Here is a 27,928-nt window from a genome sequence, read left to right as displayed (position 1 = left end):
AACCAAGAAAACAATATAGGCCTACAGAAACATAATAAGACCAGTAGCAATGTATGCACGTGAGATCAGGACACCTATTAAGACAACCGAAAATCTACTAAATAGGCCTACTTGGAAATGAAAAATTCTTAGGAAAGTCTATACAAGATGAAACAGGGGGAGGGCTCACACTGACCATGAGATGCATCAATTGTATTAAGATCCACCGATTGTGATAAATAAAAAAAAAAAGAACAGACAATATTGGGCAGGTCACATTGAAAGAATGTCAGAGAACAGAGGAGCGAAAATTGGATACCGACAAAAACCAAAAGGCAGGCGACCCAAAGGCAGACCTCGAATCACTAGCGGATCCAGAACTTTTGAAAGGGGGGGGGGGCAATTTTTTTCCAAACCCTAACACTAACGCCCTGTAAACCCTAAACTGGCCTAAACCTATGTATAAACACATATAACACACAGCATTACACTATATGCCTATTGTTACAACCTGGCAGATGATCCCAAACTTTATCGACAAATGCCGTTCCTTTATATAGGGCCTTCATCAGCTGGCTGCGTGCAGAAGGGGGGGGGGGAGACTGCTGTGTGGGTGTCATCGTTCCGACCATGGCGAATGCCCAGATTTCATCTCATTTCCATGAGATGATCCTTAATGATTCTGCAACTGATGAAGTGAAGGAAGCCATACCTAAAAGTGTAAATAGCAAAGCAAGAACCTTCCGTAAGGTTTACAGAGAAAACATACCTTTTTATTTACGGCTAAATTTGAATAGTTTGAATTTGAAGTAAAAAATAGGCGATAAAAGATTTCCGGAAGCTAAATGATGTAAACAAAATGTCGTTTCTAGCCGCTGAACTCAAACTAAATTATGGAGCTATTTGTTGAAAATTGTTAATAAAGGTATCTTTGTGTTATTTTAAACGCTATCACATGTTATTCAATCTACTAAATACCATTATAGTCTTTGTCTAATCTTCATCAGTCTAGAAATTGTGTGAATTAATGTTAAAGTAACTTAAAAGTTAAAGTAAACATAAAACAAGTAGAAACTTGTATTTTTCCTCGTCAACATTATAATTATTATACTATAGTATAGTTATAGTATGGTACTATAGCAATGACTATGACAATGTTAGTCTGTTTTGTGATTAGATCTATAGTAGTTTATTTATTTTTACTACCTTTACTATTTTAACTGTGAATAGACCTTGATTTTAATCAAATTTTAATGATATGATTATGAATATTATGAATATGACTGTATAGTATAGATTAGTATAGAATCTGGCCCTTGTTGTTTAGAGTTTAGAGTTTTGATAGAGAGTTGTCCTTAGCCTTAAGGGACTGCAGGCACGACATGGCCTAGATTGTGCCGATGTCCCAAAAATCAAATCAAATCATTTAGGACATTACATGAATTCGGACATTTGCTGTTTTTGTGGTCACTAAATAATTATTTTAATATTTATTATAAAACTAGCGCACTGTATAATGTGCTTGTCCATTTTCCAACGAATCTCTCTCCCCTCTGGCCCAATTTCCTTCCATTTAGGTGTCTTTTTATGTAAGAAAAACGAATTTCAAATTTGTTAGTCAGGTTGTTGTTTTTTCCTATGTTACCCGGATGACTTTACCTCTTCATAGGGTTAAGACTATATTTTTTGATTGGCTAAGTCTATGCTAATGAACCCGGCAATATTTATTCTGTTTTTGGAGGGGATTTATTTGATTCATAAGCAAAGTTGTTTGATTCCATAAAAAAATTAAATTAATAGGGTGTCCGAATTAAATTACGATTTTCTTACCAAAATTTATTACCGACAGCCAGTTTTGGACATCAATATTATATCTGTTCGTTTGTTGTTGTTTTTTTAAAAGAGAATAAATGGGCAAATGTTTGGAGTGAGCTTGGTACATTGAATGAAGTTAAATGCTTAGATCTAGAGCTACTAGATAGATCTAGATTTATATAGAGAGAATATAGAAAATAGAGGATTCAGTTTTTAAGCAAGAATTGCTATCCTAACCGGTACTATACTACAAAAGATCATCTGTATTCGAAATTTATTAAATTTGAAATTAATTTAAACAAAAAACACAAACATTCAACACACATCTAATCATGCAAACATAAAATAAGTCTAAAAGTCTGTGTAGAAGTCACTATCCCAGTGACCTAATTTTGGTAGAATAAGTGTGTTCATACTTTTATTTTTTGTGTTTGTATTTATGCATAGTTTGAAAACATCTTAATGTTTTCATGTGAGGGGCTATGCCTGGGGATTTTAAAATTTAGTTATTTTAATATAGAATTAAAATCTGAGTTTATTGATGCCTAAATATAGAGACTGTCCAAAATAAATTATGTTGTCCAGAATCAAATAATGTGGGTCAAATTTGTCCAAATTAAATGAAAACACACGGCCTCTTTGACCTTAAATATAATAACTAATATAGGTTAGGGGTACAAATATAAATAGTCATCCTTATTCTCCTTTAACTAAAGAAGATTTTGATACTCCATTTTCTTTTCTATAGATGTCGAACCATTGTAAAATAATGCGCTGTCAAAGTCAAACTTTCAAATTTGGGCCTATAGGTGTCAGAATAGCATAAACTATTCTAGATCTAGAATTCATATAGTCAATATAGTCTAAAAATTCTATATAGATTTGGTTTGTGAGGCTAATTCTAGAGTTTATTTAAAATTATTACTCCTACTTTCAATAATGATATACTATATAGTAATAATAGTATATCTATAATTATAATAATAAAAATAAAATACTTTAAATAGTAATAGTAGAACAAATAGTATACTATACTAGTATTATAAACTATAGAGTAGTAGAGTCTATGTATACTGTTATATAGTCACACTCACAGCATATGTGTATGTCTAGATTCTAGATCTAGAATAATCTAGATCTATACTTGATACTATACTGACCATAGTATAGTTTTATACTATTTATACTTTATAGTGAATATTATAGTGGCTATAGTGACACTATAGTCAGATCCAGACATAGTTGATGTACTTTTTTGTGACATAGTCATACCAGTGCTCTTTGAACCCAAGTAAAACCGCTGTTTTTCAGAGTGAGGAAAACTAAATGAAGTAAATGGGTCTGAACTATAAAGAAATGGAGCATGAACAAAAACAATAGACTAGTTTTGTTGTAGCTTTCAAAATAACGGCTCATTTTAACAAATATTATGGGGTGTTTGCTAATATCAGAAATCAAATGACAATAGATCTAATTTAAAAAAAAAGGAATAGTCTGAATATTGAATAGTGTGAATATATATATAAAATATATATTATTAAAAATATATATTTAGATTTGATATAGATTATTGATGATTATTATTACATTTAATGTAAATCAAGATTTATATATATATATATATATATATATATATATATATAACAATATATATATATATTAACTGCTTGAGTTACACAATAATTAATAAATGAAAATGTTTATAGAAATTTTGCAATTTTTCACCAACATCTTCAATAAAAAAAAATTCTTTCAATCACATCATATTTGAATTCTCTTGAATTAGATTTGATGAGACCACAATTGATGGAAGAACATGATGGCATAATAAGAGAACCCAAAGGCTTCACTGAATATGAATGAGTCAGGAATTGATTTGAATTTACCAAGTAAGTTAAGGAATACTCTTCTATGAATCATAGTGCTTAATAGTTTCTATTTAATTTCAAGGATAGGTTAATTTTTTTTTTACATGTTTTAAAAAATTAAAGAGATTTAATTGTTTATGCTTAGGTTTGTTTAATTAAGGCTTTAGTTTCATATAGCTTAGGGGAAGATAAAGTAAGTTTGTTTTTTAATCCTATACATATACTCGTTTATTGTAAAGAAAAGTAAGATTTTCATGATTAATCAATTTTTTAAAAACTTGATGGTTTGCTATTTGTATGGACAATAAGAGTAATAATGTTGTACTTGCTGTTCTGCTTAGCTTTTGACAAGACTTAATTGAAAATGAGATTTTATAGTGTATTGTTTGTAAATAATTTCCCCATTCATTGTTTCTCCACAAATGTTGTGCTTACATTTGATTGTTTTCCTTAACACAAAGGTAACTCTTATGACTTGCTGGAGGCGCATCAGGCCATTGAACAAAAGCGTCTTTTGCAGCGATTCAAAGAGCTGCGGCAATGGCAGCAGCAGCAACAGGAACAGCTCATGCTACAGCAGCAGCAACAGTTAAAGGCTTGGCAGGAAGAGCAAAACAAAGTTCAGACATTGATTGCTACTCAGAGAGGGACTTCATGGAGCCAAGGTAAACACTTTTTTTTTTCCATGAACTGTAATGTTTTTTGTCTCCAATAATATGAGAACCACTGTGTCCATAGAGGTTTAGTGGCTGAGTTGTAAAGCACCAAGAAGTTTTGGGCTCAAATCTTGGTGAAGACTGAGATTTTGAATTTCAAGATTCTTAGGACGCCTGTGTCCACCCAACTCTAATTGTTAATTGTTTGACTACATGGCACCCTTGCTAACAGTCGGCCATAGAAACAGATGATCTTAACATCATCTGCCCTATAGATCGTAAGGGGTACCTATGTAAATGATCTTCTGTGATTACTTTTGGGTAAATGTAGTTAGCTGCTATTCTATTTATGTTGCATTAAATAAGCTTACCTAAACACTAATTTGGCAGAACCTCAACAATTATCTCTTCCTCTCTTCCGATCAATACCTGCCTGCAGCAACTAAGATTTACACCATTGTGAATAGTAGCTTATTACTTGCTCAGTTATGAATAATTCAGTCGGAACATTTTCATTGCATAATGTTTGTTGATCTTTAGTCCTCAGACCCAACATGGGCAGTCACACATCTCCAGTGTTGACTCCCCCTGTCAAACAGCAGCGCATTACTGAATCTACAGTTACCATGATGGATTCCACAGATGCCAGTCTCATGCAGACAGCTGGTGTGTCTGAAGACAGTGGAATGGCTTCCATGCAAGATACTTTAAAAGTATTGTATCATTTTATGAAAGAGTTCTCTAACTATTAACTATGTTTTTGTTCTAAACAAATAATTAAACACAATAAATAAATGGGTGTATCTGTATCTTTAAACAAAGTAATTACTAAGTATAATATGGAACATTGATGGTTATATATAACTGTGAAAAAAAAAAATATATATATATAGACCTATATAACAGTATTCATATTGATGTATAGGACTTTTCTGAATAAATGTTTGCTTCAATATTCTCAGTGTCAGTAATACAACAAATTCTTGCAAGAAAAAATAATTAAAATACATTTGGAAAATGTAACGGAATTAATCTAAAAGAAATAAAAAACTAGAGAAAGTAACGTTTACCTTTCAGACCTTGCGCTGTATGGGACAGATGATGTTAAGGACATTTGTTTCCATGGCCAACGGATAACAAGCAGGGTGTCATATGGCCAATGCAATGACCAATCACCTTTACTTTCCCCAACTATTGTTAGGTACCCATTAGAGTTGGATGGGCACCCCTAAAATACCGAAATTCAAAATCCCAGTCTTCATCAAGATTCGAACCCAGGTTCGGAAGCCAAGTGCTTAACTGCTCATCCACCATCCCCTCTAAAAGAAATTAAAGGGAATCACAAAAACTAATTATAAATTAAAAATCACTTCTAGACCATCTGACATGTCACTCACAGCTGTATCTGTGTTGTTATATAAAGCTGTATCTGTGTTGTTATATCAAGCTGTATATGTGTTGTTATATAAAGCTGTACCTATGTTATATAAAGCTGTATTGGTCATGAACTGACACAGGTTGTTCAAATAATTGTCACTTTTTTCCCCAGAGCCAAGGAACTCTTCCCAAGCCAGTCATGTACATTGATCCCAGCAAGATCTACAACATTAATGATGAGGATCGGTACACCAGTTCAGAGCTGTTCAGCAATCCAGGGTCTACAGAGGACCAGCTTGATATCTTAAAAGAAGACCACAATCCTCAGATCCCTGACTGGATGTCAGACACAAGTGAGAACTTTGTTCCCCTAATACTCCCACCTCCACGGCCGATGGACAACTTGAGAAATGATACTCTGGGTAGCCAACTAGCTGGCTTGGATCATCTCCTTAATACAGTCCCAGCAGGAATATTGCAGCAGGTACGATGAGATAGATAGAGAGATTATGGAGATAGGTATAGAGATTATTTATAGATCTCATCATGCCACATGAATATTTAGTTTGTATTAGCAGCATTGTCACACAATGTGATTAGAGTACAAGTTTTGAAGTAGGAAAATTACTGCATGTAATCAAAATAAAGTAGACTTTTGTTGGGGGCGGAGGGGAGGGGATTTTTAAGGGAAATTGTCATGTAGGAATAGGTTATTGGTTAGTCAGCTTATTTTTTTTTTTAGATCACTTGCAAGGAACAGGGAAATGTAGGATCATGGTGCTTACTCAAAACATTCTACTTATATAGTTAAAATATTGGTTCTAAATACATTGTTTTAAAAAAAAAGGTGATGAAAATGTGGATTATCAATGGAATTTCTGTGCACTAAATACAGTATATATTAAAGTTTCTTTGTTGTTGTTTTTTTTATTTTCTTTAGATGTTGAAATTTCTGCCAGGAAAGACCAGGACAGAGTCTTCTATTCTCTCCACTAATGAAGTGGAGTTGTCTGCCTCTCCTACTTTACCTGGCCCAGGTCAACAATCATGGGCCAGGAAACTTCACTTTATACAACCAGAGCCACCACCAAACCCAGCAGCACCGCAGATTCTAGGGTCAGGGCCATTACCAAAAGACCAGACTCACTCATCCCAGCTGTCTCAGAAGGACGCTCCCAAAGCCTTGAAAGTAATATACTCTGTTTTGAATGAATGTTGTTATCTTACTAATGTCTGCTTGCCTTGTCATCACTTCTATCCACATTATGTGGTCTAGGGCTAGGTCTTTCCAATAGTCAATATCTAAGTCTACTGGTTTAGTACCCCATTTAACTACAGTCACGTTAAAAAGGTCAGGGCATCCAATGTTCCTTGTGTACATGCCAAATTGACCATATATGATTACATAAGAAATTCATTTGACATGGCAACTTTGTCTGAGGATGGTAAAAATGTTGAGGATACTTGTTCGAACAAGTATCTCAGTGTTGGTCTTGTCATGTGAGAGATTGCACTTAAGCTTAGCATGTATAGTTTAAGACCTGTTTCCATACAATAAAAGTGCGTTCAAGGCACATACTTTGTAGACCTCCAGTTTGGTCTTTAAAGGCTATTGTTATTAGTAAAGTAAAAAAAAAGGTGTTAATAAGCTGATCTGCCAGAATATAGTTTGTTTTAAACAATCACATTCTATTAAAGCTAGTTGTAATGTGCTTCTTTGATTTAACAACTCAGGGCTAAATGATAAAGTGTCTTTTTTTTTTTTCATTTCTCAATTGAGCAACTGAGGGAAAATGATGAAGTGTCTTTTCTTTCAGTTACAGCAAGCTGTTGTAACAAGTCACATGAAGCTTCAAATATGTTTTCTTTCTTTAGCTTTCAGAAGCAGCAGCAATCCACAAGTCAGAAGTGAATGTTGCTTTCATTCCTCGTGCATTCACTTTCAATGATGATGATGATGATGGCGATGAGGATGATGATTGCGATCCAAGAAGATTTTCTAGGATAACAGAGGAAAATGAAGAAGACCTTTGGAATGAAGAGCATGATGAGGTTGACTACAGTGATAATGAGTATGGAGAACATAATGTCACAGCTCAAGAGGTTGGTCTAAGAATATGTGTTGTTAAATTATCATTTATCATTTTTACAAAGCTTATATCAACTCACTCTGTCTGTCTGTGGTCTGGACAAAAATGTGTACACATTATTTCTCCAACTCCCAATGTTGGATCAAGATGAAATTTTGCACAATTAAAAAAAAAAAAAAATATTGATGATTCAAAGGAAATAGGCTTTCAGAAACTTTTTTAAAAAAAATATTTGAACTAAAAATAAAATGCTTGTGCTTTGGGTTGAATGTTGTGGATTTATTTACAGGTCAGCAAGATAAAACCTGATGATCGACCAATCAAAGGTGCTGGAGACACTAAATCTTTTGAACAACTTCTTGAGGAGAAGCTCAAACAAGAAGAGGGAAAGGTAACCTTGTTTATGATACTGTACAGCAAACTAGATCTGTTTAGACAGCTTCTAAGTGAGTTATACTAGAAGAAAATCTCCTGTTCCTGTGGTCAATGATTTATTAAGAATGCTATGTGACAAGATCATTGACCTGCTGCTGTTAGTGTTCTCAACTAATGGCAAGCAACTATTCAAGATTGGTGAATTCCTTAACATTCTATAAACAACAGTCTGAGCCAGAGAGAGTAGTGTTGTCTTTCTAACAATGTAACAAATGCAAGTTTGGAGGTTTCTCTATTTCAAAACATTGAATAATACTTTCAAACTCAAGTCAGTACAAAAAGTAATCTAGCGATGAACACATTCACATCTAATGTAAATCACTTCTACTAATTCTATAATAACTTGATTGACAAATAATGTTGTTAAAAAAATGAAGCACAGGGAAAATACCTACAATCAGTAGCTAATGAACAATGACCTCCAATGGCTAGCTTTGTTTTCCTTTTATTGTCTCCATACTTTTTTACCTTTAGCTAGAAAGTTTATGACCTACATAGTTGTTTACTTTAATATCTTTTTCAAGGCCTTATAGATATTTTGGTCTGAATAATACTCAAAATCCTCACCCAAATTTCCCATCAGTTGCTTGTTTATCAGTGATGTGCATTCGAGGGCAAAATATTATAGATATATACAATTTATACATGCACTCATCATCACTCATTTTTCTCTTTTTTGTCATTTTCTTCTTCCAACTTTCAGTTGGTTATTTGCATGCTAGCACTGGTAATTAACTGTTGAATACATTAAGAGCTTAGTTCAGTATCTTAATTAATTATTAAGTTATATAACTTGCTGAAAATTCTGTAAACTTGATAATCAATGAATCTATGACTATTAGGACCTAAGACTTAATAGTACTAAGACTTCACCAACTCTCCTATTTTTGAAATTGTATACTTCCAGGATGGAGATGAAAACATAACTAACTTAGAAATCACTGACAGGAAAAAGTCCTTCCTTAAAAGGGGGGAGGGCATCTCTAGGTTCAAAGGACCACCCAAGAAAGTGTCAAAGGTCAAGTCAGGATCTAAATCTGCAGTAGCCAGCGCTTCTCTTAAGTTGACAGAAGCTTCAAAGCTGAAACAGAATACTTTGAAACCCACAGTACCACCATCTGAGGGTGAAGAGAGCATTAAGAAAACTTCTGTGGGGTCAAGGCTGAAAAGCTTTTCTAAGTCAACATCTAGCCTCCCTGCTGTTGAAAGGAAAGTTGTTTCTCTGGTGAGTTTTTAAATATTTCAATTTCTTAACTTTTTTTTTTTTAAATTAGGAAACATGTTAAATACATTTTTTTTAAAATTGTGATTTTAGTAATTATTTGTTTTTAATAGGTTGGAATCATATATTTTATATTAATGCATTTTTAATTTATGAATGTGTATATTGATTACAGAAATGTATTATGAAAAAATATTTAATATTTACTCTCAAATGGCTTCATTTATTTACATAATATTGTATGAATCTTTAATTATAAAATGCTCAAATGGCAACAAGAAAAAAAAAAGAATATTGATGTTTTATTTTTAATGAAATTGGAAATTGAATTGTCTGTAATCTTTTAGGCCTCAAAAAATGCTCAGCAAGATGGACGATTAAAATCAGGTAACATCCAGCAAAACAAAAATGGTTACCTCTCACAGGATTGTTCTCCCAACTTGGATTTGATCCGAAATGCAGCCAGTCGCAAAGTGGAGGAGCAGAAGCTCAGAAACAGGGAGGCTGTGTCCACACTTCATAACCCAGGAATGGATCACATAAATCAGATTCGACAAACTTTACTCAGCAATGTTGGGCGTTCACCTTCGCTTGAGTCAAGGTCAACTCATGGGGATGGTGACTCTGTGAGTATTACCCTATTTCTTTCTATATTTTTTTATTTTATGCTCATTTTATATTTGTTCTATGTTGTCAGGAAGAAAGCTGATGGGATGAAAAAAATAGCCTGTTTTTCATAGTTCACTGGGATATATCTATAACAAATCATTAAACAGATTTTTTTTTTATTTGACAAAAAAAAATGTACTTTCTTTAGATCCATACCTGCTTATTTTACAAATGTTATATCAACTCAATCTGTCTGTCTGTCTGTCACAAATCTTGTACACATATCTCACACTTTCCATTCTCAGAACAAGTTGAAACTTTGCACAATTATTCATTATCTTGTACATTTCTTTTGTGAACATTTAATTGTGATCAACTCTTAATATTTATCATTTACTGGTCTCCTTGGTAACATTTGAGCTCATTTGTTTGAATGTGCTTCCAGCATTGACTGTCCCTAATTTTAACATGTCCCTAATTTTAATATAGTAAGATTGTTGTGAAACTGGGCCTGTTAGTTGTTATTGAATACTAAGAAAACGGGAGGCTTTCTTTTCTACTTTCTTTTCTGCATTGGTTGTGTATAAGTGTGCCACTTTCTACCATTTTCAAAAGAATCCAAAAGAAGTAACATGGGTTACCATACCAAGTATGAAATACCAAGTGCATTTTTTAATTATCTATGTCAATGTCTATCAGCTATATTTACAATGAATAAGAATTATTTTTTTAAGTTATATTTCTAACAAGTTATATATCTTTATTCTAACCTAAACAGACAGAATTAGACAGCCTGGCTGAGTTTGAACTCCTGGAGGATGCTGTTGATAACATCAGTTTCTGTAGTAACTCTAGTCTCATAAAGAAGTTATTGAATAACGACAAACAAGGCCAGAAGGTAATTTTTTCTATTATGTTCTTTAGTAGCTGTGAAAAAAAGGTACATAATGTTTCATATTCTGGCATTGCTTAGTGTTTAGTAAACCTGTTTTACTAAGATACTTTTCTTTTTTGGTTTAATCAGCAAAAAAAGGGAGCAAAGATTACGATTATTGAGAAAACTGTCCTCTTTAATGTTAGCAAAAACGCCTTGGCTATGTTTTATCACGCTCACATCACACAAAAAAAGCTAAAAAGATTCTAGGAATAAAAAATCACCCTTTGGGCCAGGATTTTGTGATTTCACCATCACAAAAGAGAAATGAGACATCAATAGCAAAGACAAACAGACACAAACATTCTTTTGTTTTCCTGGCAATCAAATCATTAAATAGAAACAATGTGATATAAACTTTTCACATGTAAATTATGAGTGAGTCTGGTGTGAATGCACATTTTATTTTTTTATAGTTATGTTTTGTTTGGTGTAATGCACAAATTGTAAGACAAATTTCCTTACAGACAATAAAGATTTTTATTATTAGTATTTTAACTAGCTGTGATGACTGAATAAATATCATTTAATTTGTATTAGGTATTTCATAGTAATACCAAGTCTCTAAATCCCCAATTCTATTATTAACAATATACTAGAAGGAAATAATTATAAGAGACGAGGCAGATTATTTTGTAGGTTACTAGAGATAATGTCTTTGTAGGACTGCCTGGCTGTGTCGTATACACTCTGGTCTGTTGTTTCCATGGATCTTGGGTTCAAACCCTGCCTGAAACATGTCAAACAAAACAAATAATAATTATAGTACATATGACATATCCACTCCAACTAATACTATTACAAAAAGAAATGTTCTATAGTTATTGAGTTGGTGTAAATCTTTATTACTTCAGTAGTCTAGACCTGAACCTCTCACCACATGCACTCATTGTTTCTGTTTAGCAACATGTACATACAATTATTGGATTTAACACCATAGACAAGAGCAGTAACTAGAATGAGAACATTTTATACATTTCAAAAGAGATTTGTTTCAACTCAAACTTAAACCTAATTTTTTTTTTGTATCAACACAGGAGGCTATAAATAGAATCAAATCCAAGACAGAACAAAAGAAATCATTAGAGAGACATGAAGGAAATGATAGTGACGAGGACACTTTGAGGGAGATCACTGATGAAGATGTTGATCCTACGGAAACAGAAAATAAGAATAACAGTTGTCAGAAAGGACAAGGGAGCTTATCGTCTGTTTCCAAGATGTCATTGGATCAGCTTGATTTACCCGACATAAATAGAGATTTTAATACTGTATTGAATTCCAGCGATTTGCACTCATTGGGTGTTATTGTTGAATCCCAATCAACAGCTCTCCCTCAGTCACCTTCTAAAGTCATGACTAGAAAGATTGCTCCCATGACCTCTAGGTACAACAATGCCACAGACACCTTATCCATGCTGAAAGCTTTATCCTTGCAGGCTGGTATTTTAACATCCACTGCTGTCACTGATTCTGGTAATGGCCTTCGGTCATCTCTTTCCTCATCTCAACCCAATTTGAGTACAGGATTCCTCCTCGACAAGGCTAGTCCTGACTTCAGATTAATTCCTCCTTCAAGTTTGGAAAGTCAATCAGAGCAAACTTTATTAAAACAGGTTAAGCCTACATTTCAACCCATCAACCCTCCTCCCAATCAGTTTCTTAGTACCAGCAACAAAGAACTTTCTAATGCTAACGCAGAAAGCAAAAGTTCACAGATTGGTTCTGTTGACTTGGGTGATAAAACCAAAGCTGCTGGTCAGAAAGCCTATGACAGCCATCGTTATGGGATGATAGATACTGATGATGATGACTTGAGTGATTACAACCACTATGAGGAATCTGAGGAGAGTGAGGAAGAAAGTCATCTCTCTGGCAGAGATAATGATGCTCAGCATTTAGGGAAAGCATTGGAACAGCAAAGTGGCCCCGCTGTGAAGAGATTTGATGATGAGTCATCATGGGTTGAGGACAGCTGTGATGATGAGCCGACATGCATCAAACGTTAGTGGCCTTTTTTTTTTTTTTTTTTTTTGAAACCTCACCATTATATATTATATATTTATGTTGAAGGCTGTGTCATTAATATTTTCTCAATTCTTTTAGATTTTTTTCCAGTGTTTAGCAATATGGTGTACACATTTTTGGTATCCAAATCTTCCATATTGACATATAATTTCAAAATGATTTCACCAACAAGCAAAATATAAATTAAAAAAAAACAAAAAACAGAGCTTATCTAAAGGGGAAGAACTCTGTCTTTAAAACTATATCTACCAATAGTGTACAAGTTATCTCCATTATTCAGTATCAAACAAATAATTAATTACCAATAATTAATTGACTAATTGAGCATTTTTGTTTAATGATTCACGTTTTGTTAGGTACAATAAATAATTGTTTAAAGTATCAACTTGATGGGAGAATGTGTGGGGACAAATATCGTTAACAATAATTTAAGGGAACTAAACCCAACAAATATGTGAATACTGAAGTATTAGTTTCCCTTGTTGCTAGTCAAGAAAATAATGAATTACCTGTAATTAATTGTCTAATTGGTTACTTTTTTTCAATGATTCATGCCAATGAATGACTGTGCTAAGTTTCATCTTGTTCTGAGAATGGGTGTGGGAGAAATAACAAGTACACACTTTTTACAAGACAGACAGAGTGATTAGTTAGAAGCTTTGTAAAAAAAAAAAAAGCTAAACAGGAAGTTTACTTTCATTAATTATTTAAAAAAATACAATTTAGGAAGTTTATTAAGAGGCAATTATGAATTATTTCTCTCTCTCTCTCTCTCTCTCTCTCTGTATATATCTCTTACTTTAGAAATATTATATGCAAGATTATACTTTATTTATATTATACTTTTTTAAAGAATACGGTTTAGAATCCATTGCCAATTATTCCTGAATACATGTGTTACTTAATAAATGCCATGATCAGCTGCATCTTTCAGCAGCAAATGTTTGTGCTGTTCTGTCTTTACATGATTTTTTTCTCCCACATATGCCCCTGTCTTCTGTTTATGGTATGTTTACAAAAGCCTAGGTTTTAATTTTTCACTTGAACGTTTCATCAGCTTTGACCACGTCAGTTCCAGTTCCGTCCACGCCACCTACATCAAAGCTAGTCTCCAGACTTTTCCCCAAGTTAAAACCCAAACCAAGCGCTCAGGAAGAAAAGGTTAGGTTGTTGTTTGTTTTTTTTAACCAATGAGAAAGTAATTCCATTCTATGCTTTTGTTTACTAACTCATACAATGCAGATTTAGGCTTTGGGTCATCTCTTGAATGAGACAAAGTATTTAATGTCAAAGCTATATCTGCATAATGTAGTTTTTTTTCTTTGAGTTGTATATTTGTATTACTTGAGTTACTATTATCTCCCACACAACACACATGTGAGTCCATTTAATAATACACTGAAAAAAAAAAAGAAAATATTTATTTGGAATGATTATGAAACTTTATCCACAGATTGAATTTAAAATGTTTCAACAATAGCTATGTACATAAAATATTTTGTTACAATAAACTGACAGCCATGTAACTCAACTGATTGTATAAAATGATAAACAAGGACCCTAATATCTGGTTTGGTCTTTCATTTCTAGTATTTTTAAAAAATATATTGACAGCTTCGCTGGGTCTGACACTTATCCCTAACCGCATGGGCGGCGACCCCATGCCAAAGATGATCTTTGGAGAGCTTAAAAGAGTTCACGTAACAGAGGTGTCCCCTGTAAGCAGTATATAGATTACCTCAGGCACCATTTTGCCCTCACTGGCATAGTGGAAAGTAGAGACAGTTGGACACAGGATCCATGGGACTCACATTGAGACCCAAAGAAAAGCCCTTATTGAAGACAGGCTTAAAAGACAAAAAGAAAACTTAAATATATTGTCGGCGGGCAATCGCTTTGTCTGCACGAGATCTGCAAAAATATGCCAGTTGGAAATGGGGCTTTTCATAGTAATGTGAAACACTGCACACATCCTTAATCTTGTGAATCTAAGTAATTGTCCATATAATGTAATATAAAAGAGCAAACTTATAATTCTTCAGCATTGGTCAAGACCAATCTCACTTCTAAAATGGAATTTAGAACTTTGAACTATAAACATACATATTTTCAATTCTCAGTGAACTGCTTAATTTTTATGGATAGTCCTAAGTTCTAATAACTTTAGTTTTAGATTTATATTTACATATTTTTTCTTATTAGAACCAAGAGGTCTTGCAGTTGGCCTCAACACAGCCAGTGCAGTCTGATGGAGTCCAGTCCAGAATTCTCAGAGAAAAACTGAAGGAGCTGGAAGTGGAAATTGAAAGATTTAGATCAGAGAATGCCAATCTTGACAAACTGCGAAGAGAAAGGGAAGAGGTTGGTGCTGACTAGCTGTAACACATAACTCTACCCATTAAATGAAATCAATTTTTTGGGTTTTAGAAAGTAAAACTTGTGCTATATAAAAGGAGCATGTATTCTCTTATGAATCTATACCAAAAAGTAACGTTTTCAGATTACAAACAAAAATGTTATTGAAGCTTAATCATAATAGGGTAGAATGTACTGATGTGAAAAATGAACAATTCTGTCAGAACGTGGAAATAATAATTACAGAGATATAGAGTTAATAGAAATGTTTATATTGTATAGGTCAATATATTGTATTCTTTTGATTCTAAGTCACATCCTTTTTATATTTTGAAGGTCCAGAAAAATGTATGTAGGCTGCAGCTTAAGTTAACTTACCCCTGCTTATATTCATGTCCTAAAGCCCAAAACTCCTCAATTAATGGATGCCCCACAGCTGCTAACTGTATTCTGTATTCCATCTCTTAGTACTGCTCTGACAATGTTTGAAATGGTGTTTAAGATAATTCAGTGTAGATGTGTCTCAATGGAAAAGAAAACCAAACTTGTTTCAGATGTTAACATCATTTGTAATGGAAGAGAAGCTATAGTGACACTGAGTAGGTTTTCTCATGAGTTCAAAGGTTGTTTTTTTTTCTTTTTCATTACCAAAGGAATTTAATTCAAAGTTGCCTCTACTTTTATGCTGCATTACTTTTTGGCAAGCCCCTAAGTATCCTAAATATTGGATGCAGGTTATAGGACATGTGTTAGATTCAGTAGAGTACAATATTTTATACAGATGATGGATGATTGATCAAACTTAGTTAGCTTAGCTTAGGTTCTTGTTAAAGGCTAGGAGTTTTTTTAAGAGTTTTAACCAGCTCCATTTGATGCTGAAGAAAGTTTAGTGGTAAATTTTGGTGCTGAGCTGATAACAACAGCAATAGTCATTAACCACAAAAACAGATCAACTTTACATCTATCCCATAGACCTCTAGGTCTAGACAAACTTTAATTTGACTTATAACATTTACTTCTGTCTAAATGATTTTTTTTTTTTTTAAATTTCATTGTTAATACTAAGATATAAAACAATCTATCACATGAATACAATTTGTTAGAGTTTCATGTTCATTTTTTTTCTGATTGTATTTTCTAATTTTTAGTAGCATGTACCTTTTTATTTTGTTACAGGGCCTGGCCAAACTAAAACAAGAAATAGATACTTTCCAGAAGGAAAAGGAGATGGAGTTAAAAAGGTTGGAAGACTTTAAAGCTGAGGAAATGAAAAAAATCAAGTTAGTAAATTCAATTTGTTTCAAACATTTATTTATAAAATATTCAGAGATCATGAGACCATCTAAACATTACACTTATCAATGTCATTATTTGTGCAAGTCTTCCTAAGTAATGAAAAAGAAGGGCATCCCCGCTTGTTTTGCCACATGATGGAAAAGATACAAAAAATCAATGAATCGGCCTGAAACTATTTTATTTCAAACCAGAGTATCTGGTACTTACATTGAACTATTCGGATATCTGCATATTCTCTTTACACTTTAAAAAATGGAGCAAGTTCTGTTTATATTTTTGCTATTCTTGTTGTTTTTTTAAAACAGCCACACTTTCTTTATAAAAAGAAACATGTTGGTTAGCAATGGTATCATGTTCTACAAAATGTAAAGATCCGTTCACGTTTCCTAGTAGATTCTAAATCCATTAGAATAAAAATGAGGATTCTAACGTAGGTAAAGATACATTTTCAACATTTTTTTGGGGGGATGAGGGGGGATTTTCTATATTGTGTGCCGACGTTTTGGCGGGCCGGATGGAAGCACGTCCGGCCCACGGGCCGTATTTTGTGCATCACTGGAATACCATATTGAGGACCTTGATTGATTGTTGCTAGAGTATACATTGAGTATCCATAAAAGGCATCCTTCCCTCACACCATGCACATCCTTCCCTCACACCATGTACATCCTTCCCTCACACCATGCACAATGTTCAGTTCCTGTTCTTGGAATTAGTCCTGATGGAGCTTTTAGATGATATGCTCAGAGAATGTCTTATCAAGTACATTTGTCTCAATGATAAGCCCAGGAACAAGCTGCCCAAACATGTTTTAAGAACATTTTCAAAAATAAAGAATAATTACTTTCCTTTTGAGAATTATTGTAATTTTTAATGTTACAAAACATGACATTATAATGGCTGCACTACTGCACTCATCTAAAAGTAGTGCAGGTGTTTAGATGTTGCAAAAAGTTTCTCAAATACTGAGAAAATATAAGGGAACATTCACTTATGTCCTTCAGTGGATACAGCTTGTGTGGTCACATTAGCAATAATACTTCCACTCCACTTAGATGGAACTTTGTTATTTATCCAGTTCTTGTTGAACAACATCCAACTGAAACTGATTTATTTTTCTATGACATTAGTCGCTTTTATTTCTAGATGCTTCATTCAGTCAATTTGTTTTTGTTTTACTGTTCAGAAGAGAAAGAAAATTGTTTGACAATTATCAAAGTAAAATCAGATCCATGCCAGACAAGAGAGACAGAGAGGAGATTGAAATGCTTCGTAATCAGGTCAGAGAACAGAAAAACTTTTTTTTTTAATCTATTTTCTTTCACTTCATTATTTTCTCATTAATATTTGTAATATGAGGATCTTAAAATATGATTGCCTAATATATGTAAAGAATAAGAAAAAGAAACTAAAAGGGGATTCATTAATTATTTGTCATACTGAAGACACAGATGCCCAAATGCAATTTGTACTGTGGAATAAATAAGAGTGATAGGTTTTGAAATATTCTAATTTAAATTATTTGTTTGATAATTTTTTTTTAAGATTTTATTTTATTGTCTTGGTAACTCACGGGTTTCAAACATTTATTGAATAATACAGAAAAAACATTGTCTTATCTTCCTTACTTTCATGCTTAGAGACTGTGGCCATGAGGCCTGCTTTGATTTCAGGATTACTAGTACCAAATCTAAATTATGCTTTAGTAGAATTCTTATTTTAAGAGTATAATTAATAACAACATTTTGAAGCATTTCATAGATCCCAGGATGTGTTGAAAGTGTGCACCGTGAACTTCAACACACAAATTAGCAATTCTCAGCCTGTTTTGGAAAACTTTTGATTGTTCATTTGGTGTATTGTCTGCAATTATATTTTGTGAATGTTCATTTTGAACTCTTCAATTGTATGCATATTGTTACTTAACACTTTTCCCTTTCAATTACCCCACAAATAAAAATGGTAAACAGCAGGGATCTTTCATCTTGGCCACCCTGTAGTTTCCACCATACATTAATGTAACTTTGTTGTTGTTTTTTTTTTACAAATGTTTAAATTCTTTTTATAGCTTCAAGAACTGCAGGATGAGTTGAAACGTAAAGAGAGCAGATGGAACTCTAGCACAGCAAGACTGAAGAACAGGATAGCTGAGCTGGAACTTGAGAATGGGGAAGTGAAAGAAGAAATTCGTATTCTGGAGAAGAAGAGATTGGAATGGATGACATCACAGAGTAATGCCAAAGTCAGCCAGGCTCAGACCAATGGAAAAGCTGGTACTGGGGACTTTGGGAAGGTAAACATTGGTGTTTATATTTAGCTCTTGGATTTTTTTTTGTCGAGTCCTTTGTCTAATTTCATTGTCATCCGTTCAGAGTGACCAGTATAAAGTAAAAAAAAAAATATATAGATCATTTATCTTCAAAAATATCAACTTCTACCAGATAAAATAGTTTTATACACTGCTTGTGAAATAATGTCTTGCTCTCTCTCACAGTCTGTCAGCCCATCACCAAGGAGCAGCACACCAACCAGAGAGACAGGACGTAACAAAGAAACTAGTGGACAAGGTTAGTGAATGTCTGTCACTGTTGTCAGGTTAAGCATTGGTGAGCAGTAAGGCTTCATTTGAATGTTTTTTTTTTTACATTTTAAATTATGTAATAAAAAAATGTTGACATAATCCTTTAAAAATTAAAAAAAAGACTTGTTTGTAAAAACATCAATTATTGCTGTTTTTTTTTTTTGTACTTTTTTGCACAAAATCTTATATATTTTAATATATTTATTTGAAAAGTATCAAACTGGTGGTCAAGTTTTATAGCAATTTTTGTTTCAATCAACATCCTAAAATTTGAATTTTAATAGAAATCAATATTTTTAAGCCTCAGGATTTAATAATGTAGGTATTCCTTCAAATTTCCAACTTTAGTTGGGTCAGGTAGTTTGTTGGGACATCATTAACTAAAGCAAGTGAATTTTTAATGAATGGGCCTAAGGACTTCAATTTCCAGGAGGGCATTGAAACACTGTTTGCTTTGAATTTATACAAATGGATTGATTTATTGCAGCATAAGTTTTTAGACAATTAACAGAGACAATATGGAGAAAGTATAAAAAATGTTGTCACCATAGATAATAAATACAGTTAAGTACACATACTAAATTATGAGGGGTGGTGGCTGAGTGGTAAAGCGCTTGGCTTTCGTACTGGGGTCCATGGTGAAGACTGAGATTTTTAATATTGGGATCTTCAGGCGCCCCTGAGTCCACCCAACTCTAATGGGTACCTGACAATAGTTGGGGAAAAGTAACGGCAGTTGATCCTTGTGCTGGCCACATGACACCCTCGTTAACCGTAGGCTAACAGACCTTTACATCATCTGCCCTATAGACTACAAGGTCTGAAAAGGGAACTTAATTTTTTTTTTTTTTTACACATGCTTAATTACAAAATCTTTAAGTATTGTATAATGTGAATAACTAATTCATTTCAGTTGCCCAGACTTCCTCCTCCAAATCTTCAAGCACATCCTCAACTGCTGTTCCAAGTCTGGCTGGTAACAAAAAGAAACTTCTTGTTAACTCCAGCAGTCAATCCTCTTCCAACAGTCCTGCTCCCAGCTCTGAGCCTAAGGTACAAAGTGCACAGCAGGTCAACATGGCAGCAGACACCATGCAGACCCAGAAGACATCAGTCCCTGTTATGATGGACAAGTGAGCTCATTTTGATTGGACTTACACTTTGATATTTCATGATGTTAGAACAAATAAGTTAGATCTAAATTGTAACAAACATTTTTTTATTAGAGACCTGCAACTCAATGGGAATGGCAGTTTTTATTAGTTTCCATGTGAAACTTTTTAAATGGCTAATGTCAAATGAATTCCTTGTCTGATAGATTATCATAACTAGAGACAAATCCAATAATAAAAAAGTATTTTGTTGTGTCCTGTTTACTGAATACTGAAGTATTGAAAAGCAATAGATTTTAAAACCTTATTTTCTGCAGTTTTTTTAACATTTTTAAGATCTTTTGCTTGTAGGGCAAAGTAATTTTTCATTATTTAATTGGCAATAGTGATCTTTCAATACAGCATTCTTGACATTGTTAATTCTTTATTGATTTCAAAATCTTTCTTGATCTTCCCCTTAGCCACGAGATTACTGTTGCTGTACTTATTATTTAATATGAAAATCCTCATTATTGTTAGATACAAACTATTCAAAATAGAAAATTTGATTATGAAAAGCTTTTTGTTAAGTTAAAATAATCTTTTACACATAGAGTTTAGTTTAATCTTCAATTTTTTTATGTCTACTATTATACAAATTTTGTTCTGTGAGAAAATTTTTTTTTTTATTGATTTGCTTGTTCCTTCATTTTGTTTGTCATTTTCATATGAATGTATGTAGTTTTTATCAACTCATTATATTTTTATCATGTCTTCATTGCATCGTATGAATCAAACATATCTGTTTTCTTCTAGCACTCTGCCTAGCTGCACTCAATCATCCAGCATGCCTGGTGCCCAAAATTATTCTGGGCCCTCATCCGGTGCTAGGTCTGCAGCCATGATTGCCATGGAGAAAGCTGTAGTGGACAAGGGAGATGTGACAGCTTTTAAAGAGAGCCGCCACCCAGAGGGCAAGGTATTCATTCCTAAAGTTTCAACTACACTTATGTCATATTCACTATTCATATATAGGACCTAGTGGTTCCAGAACAAAGTATGGTCAAGGAAGTTGACATTTCATGCAAAACTTTTACCATAATACCGTTGGTTCTGTAAAAAACATTTTTATAAAGAGCAAAAAGCTGAATGTAGACAACTGAAACATGTTTGATATAGATACCAGTCAGTTAGGTACTTATGTAAAGTTGTCAGAAACTTGGGTGTTTTTAACATGAGTTCACTAATTGGGTAATTATACCAAAACAATTTTGGGGGGATTATTCTTTTGTGTACACTCTTTTATCTTTTAATTATTTTACTTGAGTGCATGCTTGCTTTCTATTTATAGGTTGAGAAGACTTACAAAACAGGTGCTAAAGAAATTCATTTTCCCAATGGCACTGTCAAGGAAATCTCAGCAGATGGACAAACTATAATCTGCAGACTGGCCAATGGAGATATTCGCCAGATTTTTCCAGATCATAGAGTGGTAAGTGTGGGACTTAAATGACAAAAGCATTCAAGTTGAGGGAATGAGAAATGTATGGTTTTTTTAAGATTTTAAAAGTAAAATAAATAAAAAATAATCGTTGATATTCTTGTTACTATGTAATTTTTTTCTAGCAGGTGTTACCATTGTAAATAAGGACTTGAACTTAGTATTAATAATAAACTTTAAAATCCCTGAGAAATTAAAAAAAAAAAAAGATTACAGTTAATAGAAATAATTATGTAATTTCTTATCTTGTCTGAAGGGCAAGTTATCCAAGAAAGAATGCAGAAATATTACAGATATTTTTGAATTATATTTCTTATGTTCAATAATAGACTTTCATAAACATTTTGTATAGAGCAGTATATAGCTTCCTCTCACTTGAAAATAGATAGTTCCAGAAGATTTCCTAGTGTTGGCTTCTTGTACTTGGGTTATAGCAAATTTGCTGTGGACTAATTCTGAAGAGGCAGACTATGCTGCAATCTCTACATGTACTAATTTCAGTTTGAAATCTTATTGCTTTCTGATAGAGCAGATTTTCTCTTCTTTTCATTAATAACTGTGGATCTAAAGTACCACTTTCTCATATATCTTTATATGTAATATTTGATTCCATTCTAGATATTTCATTTTAATTAGATTCTACTCTTCGGTAGATAAATTGAAACAAGTGTATATGAGTTATGTCTAAATCACAATGTACTCAAAACAAGTTACTAAATAGGAAATCTGTGACTTGGTTCTTCTTCTTATTTAGTTGTAGGATGCTCTCTGTCTCATAAGTTTCTTTTTCATTCCAGTAGCATTTATCTTTCTTTTTTTTATATTTACTAAGTTATTTTACTTTTAATGACATAATTTTAAAAAAGTAGTGTTATCTCCCTTTGCGCTAAGTATTATTATCTCCCCTTGTCAGGTGTACATTTTTGCTGAAGCTGAGATACTGCAGACAACATACTCTGATGGCCTGGAAACATTTGAGTTTAAAAAGTGAGTCACTCTCTGGCCAGGCCAGTGCTAACAGTGTTTATCCATTACTGACTTGTGATAGTAGATACACCTTTTTTTTTTATCTACATTCTCATTAACCTTAACTGGCAAATACTCTTGCTTGTCATAACAGTAGGGCCAGATTTCCTTGTTAATTGGATCTAGCCAGAAAAGATTGAGATATGCCAGAATAAATTACTTTAGCATTGTATTTAGAATTTGTAATCATATAATAAAAAATTAATCTACAGCAATTCAAAACAAATCACTTGTAAATTGTCCACACTATTAAAGTTATATACAGTTATGTTACACAATGAATAAAAAAAAATCAACATTATATCTTTGTAAATAAACAAGCTAAAACCTAGTACAGATTTTCATGCATTAGTGCATGGAAGTAAAAAAAAAGTAAAGTTTCCCCTTTCAGAACTTGAGATCCATGAGGCAGATGATGTTAAAGTCATCTGTTTCTATGGCCATCGGTTAACAAGCAGGGTGTTATGTGGCCAGCACAAGGACCAAGCGGCTTTACTTTCCCTAACTAAAGTCATGTACCCATTAGAGTTGGGTGGACTCAGGAGCTCCCTAAAAATCCCAAAATTCAAAATCCCAGTCTTCACACAGATTCGAACTCATGACCCCAGATTCGGAAGCCGAACGCTTAACCACTCAGCCACCGCGCCCCTTAATCTTACTTCAACAGCATGGAAGTAATCAGAAAATAAGTCTTTCTTATTCATTAAAAACTAATGAAGTTATTGCAATGATATAAAACTTCTGATCCTTATAGGTGCACACATGACCTACTTTGTGCAATTCACGACCCACTTAGTGTAGAACGACCTCCTATTTATAACATTATCTAGTTAGAATATAACCTTGTTTCATTTTTGCATGTCCTGCATAGTGCTGATGTGTTACCATAAAATGTTTGTTTCAGTGGTCAGACTGAGAAGAGATATCCTGACGGTACAGTTGAGATCATCTTCCCTTCCAAGGATGTGAAGTATCTTTTCCCAGACGGAGGTCAGGAGGTCATTCTGACCAATGGCACAGTTATGCAGTACAACACTAAAGGTGAAAGAACAGTGGAGTATCCCAGTGGAGACAGAGAGATTCATACAGCTGAATTTCAGGCTAGTTTTTTTGTTTGTTTGTTTTTTTTTGGCTTTGACACAAATCTTTGTCGAAAGGACACATAACATTGCACAACAAGAAAAATCAGGAAAAGAAATTGGGAAAAAAATCGGAAAAATCTTGGAAGACAACAGCCACCTGCTCCATCATAACTGCACCAAGTCGTTGTGAAGTGGGCGACTGCTGTCAATCAAGACAAGAACAGAGCGGTACAAAAACTCGTTAGTTCCTTATTTGGTCAGACTATATCAACACCACTCGTTAATCAGGAATCATGGAAAGGACCAAGATGCATGTGTGTAGTTGCAGAATGAACTCCTTATGTTGTGTCTGTTCATTATATGAGAAAAGAGTCCTTGTAATCACAATAAATTTCCATAAGGATCAATAAAGCAGTCTTAGTATTGAGGGAACACTATGAAACAATATGTAAGGTATTTGATGTAATATTCAACTTTTTTTTTTTTTAAGAAGAAATTTTGTTGTTATCAAATAAATATACAAATATGCTTCTCATTCATGATGTTTATTTGAAATGGCTTATGTTTAATAAAAAATATAATTGATGTTTTGAACAGAGAAGAGAATTTCCTGATGGTATTATTAAGACTGTGTATGCTGATGGCAGACATGAAACCAGATTCCCCAATGGAAGGGTTCGTCTGAGAGACAAGTCAGGCACAGTCATCATGGACCAAATTGTGTACAGATGATAAAATGAAATGTGTGTATGTTCTTGAGTGTGTAACTTTGGAATGTGTGATGCTGTCAATCATAAATTATAAAATAGTCTTTGGCAGTGTGGGTCAATAAGTTGTAGATAAGTGACCAAGTTACTTTTTTATTGACCTTCTTGTTACTGTAATTAATTAGTTTTATTTATTTTGTAATCACTCAAAATACATTTTTTTTTTTTGTAATTAAGAACATCTGAAGTGATTGGGGACAGAACAAATCAATGTAGGGGAATGCTAAAGGTGCCCATTTAAAAGCAACTGGACTATTGGCTTTGGCACAGAGATGTAGAGATGAGTAGGTTGATGCCCCCTGTTTTCTGTGTTAGGGCATTTAGTGTACATGAGAATGAGAAAGGTGGTTGTCCTCTCTACTTTAGTATCAACACTCATGACAGGATAATGTTGAAGCAATGCCTCATGGCAGTAGGTCATCATGTTGTACAGACAATTGTGATTTTACTAAATAACTTGTTCCTTGTAATAACAAAATGCTAGGAGCATCCTTCCTTTGAACAAAAAAAGTTACTAATGAGAAAAATGAACATCCCACACAAATCAATTCAGTTCAATAGTCTAGGTAGATGTGCAACACACCTTAAATCATGTTGGATGTTCAATCAAAATGAACAAGAAAAAAAAATATAGAAAAAAAAATTGAGGAAGTTGACAACTCAAGCATTTTTCTCCCTCCTCACCTGTACTTGTCACTTTTTGAGTTTTTTTGTGGATGGTTAAAAATTGTTTCTTCAGTTGACAGGAAGTTGGAGAATTCTATGAGAAATGGAATATGACATCCAGAACACAACTCTAAACACCACAGACAACTTTTTTTTTTTCGTAAGCGATCTTATGTTTAATGGAGCTCTCATCTTCAAGTACATACTTTTTTTTTTAAAGTCTTGATTTTGTAAATTTGAATATTTCACTGTGTGCTATGTTTGAACAATGTCAAAAAGGTACCTCTTGTGAATAAAAAAAATGAAATAATTTAACATATATTTAAAGGCAGCCAAGTCTTTATCAACAGCATTAAATAAGTTAACGTTTTTAGAGACAAAATTTGTTCAACATATATTGACAGTTTTTGTCATTATAGAGAAATGTTCACACAGCATATTTATTTTGATTTCAAACTGATTCTCTCACCTTGTAAAAAGATCTGAACAAAATTTATCAAAATATTTGACATCAAAATATTATTACTCTTTTTATGTTGTACATTGTAAGGCGCATAATTCAAACAGATGTTTAGACAACCGGCAGCCCTGCATATTAAATAGTTTTTATGTAAAACACAATATATTAGCTCATGGTATTTTTTTTAAAGCATCTTTGCTTTAATGATCTGAATTATTCAACTATATTTTATAAAGTTTTTGTTGCAATTTGCAATTGCAATTGAAGTTTGACTTTAAAAATAAAACATTTTTATTTCTGACTCCACTATTAAAAATATACTTGCCCCAGATTTTTATATCCATTTTGAATGCCCACCCTCACATTTTATGTAATTGTATTTGTTTCATAATTATTTACTTCTCATTATATTAATGAGAATGACGAAATGCTCTCTGTTAATATAATCTCCGAAGACATCATCTTTTTTATTTCTTTTTATTTAAGTCAGAATATTTGTGTTGTAGGAGTGGTTGAAAGGTGCATGCATGTAAGACTTTTTTTTTTCCCTCATTCTGCCTTAATGTCGATCATTCAAATATGCATGAATGGTGCATTCTCTGAGTGTGCTGATTATGATGAGACATCTCATCTCCCCTGTTTTTTTTATTTTTTGAGAAGATGCGCCTCACACTTGTGAAGCATTATATTAATTTATATTTATTTACATTGTTGATATTTTTACCTCTTCAATATTTTTGTCTCGTAAGGTATCTCATAGCTGACAATTGCAGGTAGCTCATAAATGACATTGCGCCATACATTTTAAAATTTGCCTTAAACTTTTTGTTGACAAAGTTTATAAACTTATTTTTCATCTATACATTACAATACTGAGGCCAAAATGTGTACATATGTAATGAGTAATGTATTGGTGTTTATATTTTTAACTAAGTATTAATAGAATTATATGCAGGATTCTTCCAACTGCTCATCAGAGTGGCTTACAACAGTCATGTGGCCTCTAGTCCCTATGAGAAATGTCTGCCTGTTTGGACTGTTATCAAGATAGTCTTACTCCACTGCTATCCCCTGCCCTCCTCAAGCTAGAAAGTAATACTCTGCATGTCTGATTGAACGTCTGAAACATTTATAGAACAAAAAAAAGCAAATAGTATAATAATAATAAGGCATTGTCTTCATTATATTGTCATCTTTGTTCTAATAGAATATTTCTTTGTAAAAAAAAATACTTTTTACTAATTATGCATTATTAAATCAAATCCAAAAACATTATCTCTGTCCTGATTAAGGAAAATTAATTATACTGTATATCCATGATTATTGTACATTTCTAGACAAAACTAGAAGAAAAAGAAAGATCTATACTAGTACATTGTGTATGCATAGAATGTTGCCAGGTCTATTGGTTCAGGTTCTGGTTATAGCAACAAGTTTACAAGCTCAAACAGTACACTTGTAGTGGATAGTGACTATTTGATGTGAACAAACTGTGATCATATTTAGGCAAGTTAACTTGTACTCTTGTATGGTTGACATACAGCTGCATTACCAGCCACTTAATATGTTATGCTTTTTATCACATTTATGAACAAACTTAGTCAAATGAAATTTATTTATTTAACACTTTCAACATTCAAATAAAAGTAGTTCCCCTTTCAGATGATGTAAAGGTAATCTTTTTCTGTGGCCTACATTTAACAAGGGTGTCATGTAGCCAGCACAACGACCAACCGCCTTTACTTTCCCCCAACTAATGTCAGGTACCCATTAGAGCTGGGTGGACTTAGAGGCGCCCAAAGATCCCGAAATTAAAAATCCCAGGACCCAGTTCAGAAGCCATTCGCATTACTGCTCAGCCACGGCGCCTAATATTAACTTAAGCATAAAACATTTGGCCTGCTGTGTCTAAAATTTTGGAGATCCCTGCTTTATATAATAATCACTAAACTCTAGATTTGAGCACTGATCAAAGTCTTTATGAATCGTACATTTTAGATCTATTGTTTTCTATTTTTTTGAGTCACATTGCTTTTTCATGTAATTTTTAAAATGTTTTTTTTTAATAAATCAAAACTATAAATATTTCA

At 33.2% G+C, this 27,928-nt stretch overlaps 1 protein-coding gene across 2 annotated transcripts; it reads left to right on the top strand.

The window, feature by feature from the left end:
• The first annotated feature begins 709 nt into the window (after window positions 1-709).
• LOC106061341 (centromere protein J-like) lies at window positions 710-27,928 on the top strand. 2 transcript variants are annotated; one of them, XM_013219430.2, is made up of 24 exons: window positions 710-904; window positions 3,581-3,683; window positions 4,124-4,327; window positions 4,859-5,031; window positions 5,868-6,179; window positions 6,636-6,884; window positions 7,571-7,798; window positions 8,075-8,176; window positions 9,128-9,445; window positions 9,790-10,068; window positions 10,830-10,949; window positions 12,023-12,989; window positions 14,071-14,174; window positions 15,216-15,374; window positions 16,545-16,648; window positions 17,851-17,944; window positions 18,733-18,957; window positions 19,159-19,231; window positions 20,159-20,378; window positions 21,153-21,315; window positions 21,688-21,828; window positions 22,751-22,824; window positions 23,768-23,963; window positions 24,543-27,928. In XM_013219430.2, the coding sequence occupies exons 2-24, from the start codon at window positions 3,650-3,652 to the stop codon at window positions 24,675-24,677; spliced, it is 4,674 nt and encodes a 1,557-aa protein (XP_013074884.2). In that variant the 5' UTR covers window positions 710-904; window positions 3,581-3,649; the 3' UTR covers window positions 24,678-27,928. The 2 variants fall into 2 exon arrangements, with proteins under 2 accessions (XP_013074884.2, XP_055862533.1); XM_056006558.1 differs by lacking the exon at window positions 710-904 and adding an exon at window positions 1,094-1,135.

Source organism: Biomphalaria glabrata, chromosome 12 (genome assembly GCF_947242115.1).
Source record: "Biomphalaria glabrata chromosome 12, xgBioGlab47.1, whole genome shotgun sequence".
Taxonomy (NCBI): domain Eukaryota; kingdom Metazoa; phylum Mollusca; class Gastropoda; family Planorbidae; genus Biomphalaria; species Biomphalaria glabrata.
The sequence above is the reverse complement of the archived record's forward strand: the minus strand, read 5'-3'. Positions and strand labels throughout refer to the sequence as shown.